At 38.6% G+C, this 9,912-nt stretch overlaps 1 protein-coding gene across 1 annotated transcript in view; it reads left to right on the forward strand.

Moving 5' to 3' along the window:
* Positions 1–9,912, forward strand: part of PDE6C (phosphodiesterase 6C) — an 86,580-nt gene that overhangs the window by 60,433 nt on the left and 16,235 nt on the right. Inside the window, exons 16-18 of the mRNA XM_044662636.1 lie at positions 1,201–1,301; positions 3,719–3,826; positions 3,917–3,980. Of these exons, the coding sequence (XP_044518571.1) occupies positions 1,201–1,301; positions 3,719–3,826; positions 3,917–3,980 (273 nt within the window). The remainder of the gene's footprint in view (positions 1–1,200; positions 1,302–3,718; positions 3,827–3,916; positions 3,981–9,912) is intronic.

Raw genomic sequence — 9,912 nt, forward strand, 5'->3', positions numbered from 1 at the left:
AGCTACACTTAGGGAACAACCACTTTGCAGGGATCATATAGGATGGAGGGAGACAGTGAGAAGAGGCAGTTGGGGAGGCCATTATCTCCTCTGCAAACTGGACCACTTGGAAGCACTTTGTAAATCTATGAGTATAATGTGATTATTATCTGCTCATCTAAGACTATGAATTTAGCCCTGGGGGGAAGAGCCTGCCCTCTGATTTCCCTGGTAGAAGGAATTCCAGGTGAGGAATCAAAATCTGCCTGGCTACTTACATGTCTTAGAAACTTGTTTGGGATACACAGGGGTTAAAGTGACTTGCTCAGGGTCACACAGTCAGTATAAGTCAGCATCAAGGTTTGAACCCAAGGCCTTGCTGGCTTCAGGGCCAGTTCATTGTCCACTATACCACCTTAATATAAATTAATTGAGTATGCAGCAAAAATGATGCCTTAGTTCTGCAAAATAGCCTATTTTTATTTAAGGCCCACAGACTTTCATAACATCATTCTTTAAATATATGAATACATGAGGATACAAAAGTGTAGCTGGGTTAGTGGGGACATTCTGACTCTTTCCTCAAGAGAAATTCCAAAACAAAGAGGTGCTGAAAAAGACCATAAATGGGTTTTCTTTTTCCTAAACTGGAACAATGAACATTTTGTCAATTAATAAGCTTTTTTTTAAGAACCTGTGGGGGCAGTTAAGTGACACAGAGTGTAGAGAGCCAGGCCTGAAGATGGGAGGTCCTGGGTTCAAATCCGACTTCAGAAACTTCTTAACTATGTGACCCCAGACAAGTCATTTGACTCCATTTGCCTACTCCTTGCTTTTCTGTCTTAGATTTGTGACTAAAAAAATAAGACTTAACAATTTTTTAATTAAAAAAAAAACAACTATAGAATGATTTGGAGGCCGGAGAACCTGAATCCAAGTCCCATCACTACCACTTGTCATCTGTTTGAATTATGGCTAGTCACTCAGCTTTTCATGAAATGGTGATATTAACTCCATCAGACTGGCTTTTTGGTTTGCCAAGTGCTTCCTGTGTTGCCTACCTCCCAGGGCCGTCTGAGCACCCAATGAGACCACAAATGTAAAGTGTTTTGCCTACCTTTGAGCACTGTGGAAATATCAGCTACTATTCTTGTGCAATTTGGTTTAGAGAGCTGAAGACATATGAATGACTGCATTGTCATGTGACTTTCCATCTTACAGAGTTTAAACATCTTCCAGAACCTAAATAAGCGTCAGTTTGAAACTGTTATTCATCTGTTTGAAGTGGCAATAATAGCAACCGACCTGGCATTATATTTCAAGTAAGTCACTGGTTCTCTATAAGTTTTCTGTGTGTCTCCCTGAGATGCTTATAAAGCTGATGTTTATAAAGTCATTATTTTGAAGCAAATAGACTTGTTCATTTTCCTCTTGAGTTACCAGTAAGGTATGCCTTTTTTGCTCTGGGACAGCCCTAAATTGTTGCCAAAATCTTCCCTCCAAAGACTATTCAGATAAGTCTATTCCCTCTTTTACATGGCAAATCTTTATACAATGACAATTTTTTATTTTCATCTAGTCCTTGTATAGAATAATTTCCAGGCCCTTAAAGACTAACTCACAAAAGAAGGTGTAAAAATCCAGCTTGGCTCTAAATACACAAAACAGAGCTTCCTATTTTCTGAATGTTATATCCTGAGAAATGAAGAAAGTCCCACTCCTCAACATCCCATTCCATCCCAAAAAAATCCTTTTCACTTTTTTGTACCTTCTAAAAACATCTAATATCAGGGAGTTTTAATCCAGGGTCCACATACTTGTTCTTTTAAGTTTTGATAACTATATTTCAACATAGTTAGTTTCCTTTGTATGTATTCTATTTTATGCATTTAAAAATATTATCCTAAAAAGGAATTCATAGGCTTTACCAGACTCCCAAAGGGGCATATGGCACACAAATGGATAAGAATCCTGAATCTAAATCTTTATCTGAAGAGTGTTATGATTAAAATTGATGAGGGCCGAGATCAAAAGGGAGAATAGTATTTTAATAAAAGCCATGCTGATAGAGATAAACTGACCACACGCCTGTAAGAAAAACCTATTCCAACCTCACCTCAGCCATTTACCTTCCTCTCTCCTCCAGCTCGGGTAACTAAACAGGAAGTTCCAAGTCACTACCCCCTACTTAAAACAGTCCCTCACCTTTAATACGTCATCCAAAACAGGAAACCCATGAAACCTGTTGGACCACGGGAAATGTAGTTTTAAGGACCCCCACAGGTCCACAGAAGTTTGTCAAACACTATATTGAGGTTCAATCCTTCCAAATAGAACCCCAGGTGATTTTAATTAACACATTACCCCCTGTGATCCTTTTGGGAGACAAGTCTCCCCAATGGATCATGAAAACAATCAAATTAAAGTTTACAATAATTCAGAGATAAAAAGTCTATAAGTAGAGCAATGAAAATAAGATCACACTACATCAGATGCTAAGACTACCAGATTGTAATACAAGATTGTACTTTGGTTGTAATAGATGAAACTATCTATTCATTCAGAGCAAGCTTAATTTTCTCCTTCAATTCACTAAGAAATTGACTCAATATGGCCAAACCAAATGTTCCAAAATCTCAACACAGGCTGGCACCAAATAACTCTTGAATCTGATCAAGCCATTGATCCCTTATTGGTTTAAAGCAGGTAAAAATATTTTCTTGGCTCTTCCCTTAGTGCCTGCTCCATTTAACATCTGGCTAGACGAAGAGAGTTGACCAGGAACACCCTCCATGTTAACTAGCAAATGGGAATCTTTAACCCACTTACCTTAGTCTGAATAAATAGGCTTTTTAGGAATAATATGGCCACATGGAAAAATCACCAAATGAATCCACATGCAATGAGCTGACAGTATGACCATTCAGTTAGCAAATATTTAAGTGTAAAGAGCACTGTGCAGGGTTCTAGGGAAGATCTGAAGTTTCAAAAAAAATGCTGATCCTGCCTTCATGAAATTTTCAGCCTAGTAGGAGAACAAGACATAAGCACAGGTCATTATAAAACACAGTACATAGTAAGTGCATTAGGGGAGTTGCAAAAGAGTTGTGTGAAATCTGATGGGGATTTTAGTTACATTTTGCATCTAAATTGTTCTAAATTTCTGCCTTCCTATCTTACTTTCCCTATCATGCCACCCTACTCCACCTTGTCTCAAATATCTGGCATTCCTTATCTTACCTCTTGCCTACCTCAGATCCATCTTAGATCCTCTTTTCCTACTGGCAGTCCCCAATGACCTGAAATCTCTCCCAAGTATATAGACATCACACTGCTAAGATTTTATATGAAGCAACTGGGTGGCACAGTAGATAGAGTGCTGGGTCTGGAATCAGAAAGACCTGAGTTCAAATACAGACTCAGACACTTATTAGCAGTATGACCCCAGGCAAGTCACTTGGCTTCTGTTTGCCTCAGTTTCCTCATATGTAAAATGGGGATAATAATAGCACTTTCCTCCCAGGGTTGTTGTGAAGATGGAATGAGATCATTGTAAGTGCCTAGCATAGTACTTGTCAGATAGTAAGCCCTATATAAATGTTAGCTATTATTATTATTTTAATTATTATTACTGTTATATATATATGACTATGAAGTATGATGCTCATGAATTCAAAGTGCCATTTCATCCTTCCTGTTTGTTCCAGTTATCATACCTATACATTTATGTCTTTTGCAGGAAAAGAACCATGTTTCAGAAGATTATTGACACTTGTGAAAAAATGGAAACTGAAGCAGAGGTCATTAAGTACATATCCATTGACCCAACCAAAAAAGAGGTTATCATGTAGGTGGTTACCCTTCATTTCTAAATTGTTATATATGAATCCACATTTTCCGTAATTTTGCTTAGCCCTGCTCTGCTTTGTTCATAAAGGGCAATGATGATGACAGGGTGTGACCTCTCTGCTATAACCAAGCCTTGGGAGATTCAAAGCCAGGTGAGTCCAAGTCTCTTCCTCTAGTCCCATTGTCTTTTCTGAGACCCTTGGCTACTGCCTAAGACTCATCTAAGGGGATCTGACCACTCTATCCAAATTTAATTGCACTTATCTTTTATGAGGGCTATGCAGATAATTACACATCAGTAGTTGAAATCTCATCAGCCAAGAAGAAGAAGAGGGAGACAAATAGGTAAGACAAAGTTAGAAAGATCTATTTTTCTGTCGTGCCTCAGTGAATACAACATGTGAAAGAGCACTTAGATGGTTTCAAGCATCAGCGAGACAACCGGTCATTAGATCAGATCCTAGCCAAGGCAAATATGAGGGGGAGGGTTGGTTTCCCTGGGCAACCTAGATAGCAATCATAAAAGCTTATCTGAAAGCATTACCAGTGATGGAACAGATTGTAAAAATGTATTTGAAATTCATTCAGGGAATTTCAGAGTTGTTTGGAAGGCTCAGTTACATTGGGCCAACATGGAAAATGGTACCTTCCCTCAAGCTACATCTCAGTATCAGAGCCAGAATGGATGTTTGAATTCCCTTAGGTACAATTTTTCATTTTACAAAACAAGAGAACTAACGTATAGACAGTCCAAGACCATCCAATTGCTTAATAACCAAGTTAAATCAAGAACTCAGTTCTCCTGATTCCCAGGAGGCCTTTTTCCATTGTACATTTAATGATAATGATGATGAGTGAAAGAAAAAACATTTAGTAAGTATTATCTGGCTTTCAAAGCCCTTCATAGCCTAGTCCCTTTCTACCTTTCCTTCTTGAACCTTACTCCGCAACACATACTCTTTAATCTAGTGCCCTAGGCTTCCTAACTACTAGACCTTCTATCAGCTCTGGGCATTCTCTCTGGCTATCCTCTATCCCTGTTTTCCTTTCTCAACTCTACCTACAGGCTCTTCCTGGTTTGCTTTAAGTAACAACTAAAATTCTGTCATTTATAGGAAGGCTTTCCTAAGCCTTCTCAACTCCAATGCTTTCTCCCTGTTAATTGCTTTCTTTTTATTCTCTTTATATCTATTGTTTATACATATTTGTTTGCTTGTGTCCTCCACTCAATTGTAAGCTCCTTGGGAGTAAGGGTGTCTTTTCCCACTTTTTCATTTCCCAGAACTTAGCACAGTGACTAGCACTTAGTAGATCCTTAATAATTGTTTATTGATTGGTTGCCCTTACTACATCCCAAGACTTATTGGAAAGAAATAGAAAAATTGAGATAGTTCCTTCTTTACAGGAGTTCATATTTTAATTAGGGCAGACCACACTTAAAAGAAAGTTCAGTTGCTGGGTAGATGGTAAAGCCTGGGGACTTTCCATTTCACATGAAGGAATAGAGTTGATGACTTCCTTTCTACCTTTCCTTCTCATACCTTGCTCCCCAACACATCTTCTTTAATCCTGTGTCACTCTCTTCCTAACTACTAGTCACTCTATCATCTGTGGACATTCTCTCTGGCTGTCCCCTAGCCCTGGAATGTTCTTTTCACATATGAATATATAAACAATCCCATTTCATCCAAGCCATGTGAATAGTCAGATAGCCCAGACAGGTTTTAGGTAAGGGATAAGGGGGCAAGTGAAGGAAAGAATCTGTTCTTAATGAGGTGGCAGGTCTTCCCTTTAAGTTTTGTAAAGTGATTTATTTATATAAGTTCATTTGACCATCACAAAAGCCCCATGAGGTGGGTACTATTAGCTATTGTGCCAATTTTACTGATGAAGAACCTGAGGCTTAGTGAGGCTAAGTGCCCTTGGATGCATAGCTAATAAGTGTTGGGGATAGACTTGAGTTCAGGTCTTCTGGATTCCATGATAACAGATCTATCCATTCTACTATATTGTCTCTCAAGAACACTCCTAAATATAAAAACATTCTGAGTCTGTGAAAAAGGTTGTATCCTACAAAAATAGAACCCTCAGAGGAATAATGAACTTATGGAGGAAAGCCACGAAAAAGGTGGGGTTTAGAGTTATATGGGTTCAAGTATAAGTGTAATGTGGTATTTCCAATGAGAGATGGGTCTTGGGAGCATACATGGGGACTTACATGGACATGTGATGAGCCTGCTTTTGGAAATTTGTGATGTAAAGGTATATATTTTAGGTGCGAGGTTATTGCATCACAAGTTCAGGACTTCGATGGATGAGATGTATTCTGAGAATAGATTTAAAAAGTGGAGAAGTCAACATAGAAGGATCAGCATAGACAGAGGGAATAAACCAGAATGGTATAGATCAGTGATTCCCAAAGTGGGCACCACCAACCCCTGGTGGGTGCTGCAATGATCCAGGGGGGTGGTGATGGCCATAGGTGCATTTGGGGGCAGTGAATAACTGTAAGGGGGTGGTAATAGTATGTGACAGGGGGCACTAAGTAATATTTTTTCTGGAAATGGGACAGTAGGCCAAAAAAGTTTGGGAACCACTGGTGTAGATGGTTGAAGAAAGAAGAGATGCTACCTAGAAAAACACTACTATTATGTATTCAATAATTCCCATTCTAGCCTCTTAAAAACTTTTAATGAGGAGAGAGACCCACTACCTCCTAAGACAGCCCAGTCTATTTTTGCATCCCTCTAATTGTTAGGAAGTTTTCCCTTATGTTCATCCTAAATTTGCCTTTTTATACTCTAGTTCTTCCATCTGGAGTAAACAGAACAAATCTAATCCTTTTCCCACATGACAGCCTTTCAAAAAATTAAACATATTCTAGCTATCATATCTTTCCCCTGAATTTTCTCTTTTAAGAAACAAACCAAAAAAGCTATAGTTCCTCAATTCTTTCAAGTGATCCTCCTATTACATGGACTCAAGACCTTTTACCATTCTTACTGCTCTCTTCTGAACACTCTTGAGTTTATCAATATCCTTCTTAAATCACTTCCAGGCTAAGATGGCCACAGAGTAGAAGCAAGGGTCTTTTCCCCATAACTGAAGAAAATAAAGCACCTCAAAGGGACAAAAATCAAAATCAGATGAGTGAAGGGGCTCTACCATAGAGTGCAGCCTTGAAGGTATGCAGGGTTTGGGCATTTCCACGCTATAAGAGGATAAAATTACACCTACCAAAGCATGAGCTGATCACCCCTCTCCCATTTCACCAACCACTCCAGAGTCAGAGTGAGTACTGGGGCAATCTCTAGGTCCTCAGGGTGTGATACTGGAAATTTGGGAGTCCTTGAACTAATTTTGAGGTCCCTAATCTAAACTTCCTATGGACATTTAGGACTCTTTCAAAACTACATTTCCCATGATTCCTCTTGCATAATGCAGTGGACAGGAAGTAGACAGAGATATAAAGACTCAGGACGGGATTGGTACACTCTCTCTTTCCTGCTGAAGCAGCTTTGTGGGAGGAGGTGTGGTGCGGCATTTGAACTAAATCTTAATAGGCATGTACTTCATTTTTCTAAATGGCTTTCAATAAACTTTTTGAAACCATGATATTTTTAATTCTGTCCCTCTATATTAATTTTATTTGTTACAAGGGGCTGGCTGAGGCTTACCCCTGAGGTGCAGCAAGACTTGGGACCCAAGGAGGCTGAGGAAGGTGGAACTTGGGTGCAGAGGTAGGGCAGAAAGGGGCTGCCCACAGCAGACATAGCAGAGATGGGAAAAATAGCCCCAGGGCAAAAACCATTCTGTAGCTTGATACACAAAGTGCTTGCACTCCTTACTCAAACTTCTAGCTGGGAAGGGAAGAAAAAAACTAACATAGCAATGGCCAACACCCAAGAACTACAATCTACAACTACCAAACTACCAAACTAAAATAAGAAAAAGTCTCTGACCCTGGATAACTTCTATGGAGAAAAACAGCAGACTACAGAGGCAACAGCAGAGAGTGACAAACAAGCAAACACATCCAAACTTTAAAAAAAATGGAAATTGGTCACAAGTTCTTGAGGAACTCAAAAAGGAATTCAAGAACCAAGTAAGAAAGATAGAAGAAACTTGGCAAGAAAGGTGGGAAATAGTTCAAAAAGAAAATAACATTTTAGAAGACAGAATCTCCCACTTAGAAAAAGAAACACAGAAATCACATGAAGTAATAAATAATTGGAGACCAGAATTGACCTTCTGGAGGCCATGAAAAGCAGGATAGAACAAACTGAAAAGGAAAATCAAAAAATCAAGCTGAAAACCAGTCTTTAAAGACTAGAGTTGGGCAAGTAGAAGCTAATTATCTCACAAGACAGCAAGAATTAATGAAGCAAAATCAAAAGAATGACAAAATAGAAGGAAACATGAAATATCTCATTGAGAAGATGACAGACCTGGTGAACAGATCTAGGAGAGACAATTTGAGAATCATTAGTCTACCAGAAAACCTGAAAAAAATAGAGGCCTTGACATCATACTACAAGAAATTATCCAAGAAAACTTCCCTAATATTCTTGAACAAGAGGGCAAAATAAACATTGAAAGAGACCATAGATCACTTGCTTCATTAAATCCTCAAAAGACAATCCCCAGGAATGTAATTGCCAAATTCAAGAGCTTCCAAAAAAGGAGAAAATATTGCAAGAAGTCAGAAAAAGACAATTCACATATCAAGGAACACCAATAAGGATTGCACAGGATCTGGCAGCCTCCACAGTAAAGGACCACAAAGCTTGGAATATGATATTCAGAAGGACAAGAGAATTGGGTCTACAAACAAGGATCACCTGCCCATCAAAACTAACTATATACTTCCAGGGAAAAGTATGGCATTTAACAAAACAGAGGATTTCCAAGTATTCCTAAAGAAAAGACCAGAGTGTAATGGAAAATTTGATGTCCAAATCCAAAATTCAAGAGAAACATGAAAAGTAAACAAGAAGGGGGGGGGATTATTTTTTAAGGGCTTCAGTAAGGTGAAATTGTTTATATTTCTATATGGAAAAAGGATATTTGTAACTCTCAAAAACTGTTTTCACTATCATAGTAGATTCAAAGGCAGGGGGTGGAGTACTAAGTCATTTAAGATGATATGTTAAAAAAAGGGGGGGGTGGGAATAGATGACACCAAGAGAAAATTGAAGGAAGAAATAAAATAGGATAATTTATACCACATAAAGAGGCACATGGGAGGGGGAAGGGAAGAATACTATGATAAGAAGGAGAAGAAGAAAGTGTTATTAGGTAATACTTAAACTTTACTCTCAGTGGAATCAATTCTGAGAGGGAAGAGCAGCTAGATCTACTGAGGTATAGAATTCTATCTTACCCTACAGGGAAGTTGAGAGGGAAAAACCAAGGGGCGAGGAGTAGCAAAAGGGAGGAATGGGAGGGGAGGGGAATTTAATAGACCTTCAAGAAAAATAAGAGGGGAATAAGAAGGTAAGGGGTGAGAAGGAAAGTAAAATAAGAGTGGGGAATAGGGGGACTGCTTAAAAGCATAACACTGGTGTAGAAGGAAATAGTGAAAGAAGAAAGGGCAGGTCTAGGGAGGAAATCAAAATTATGGGAAATACACAGGTGGCAATTATAACTCTGAATGTGAATGGGATGAATTCACCCATAAAATGGAATAGCAGAGTGGATTAGAATTCAAAATCCTACCATATGTTGTCTACAAGAAACACATATGAGGCAGGTGGACATACACAAGTTTAAGGTAAAGGGCTTGAGCAAAATCCTTTGGGCCTCAAATGAGAAAAAGAGGGCAGCAGTGGCAATAATTTCTGACAAAGCCAAAGTAAAAATAGATATGATTAAAAAAGATAGGGAAGATCAATACATCCTGATTAAAGGCAGTATAGAAAATGAGGAAATAACATTGCTCAATATGTATGCACCAAATGGCATAGCAACCAGATTCATAAAGGAGAAACTGGCAGATCTCAAGAAGGAAATAGATAGTAAAACCATACTAGTGGGAGATCTAAATATTCCTCTTTCAGATCTAGATAAATCAAACCAAAAAAT

Source organism: Gracilinanus agilis, chromosome 2 (genome assembly GCF_016433145.1).
Source record: "Gracilinanus agilis isolate LMUSP501 chromosome 2, AgileGrace, whole genome shotgun sequence".
In the NCBI taxonomy this organism is placed as follows: Eukaryota; Metazoa; Chordata; class Mammalia; order Didelphimorphia; family Didelphidae; genus Gracilinanus; species Gracilinanus agilis.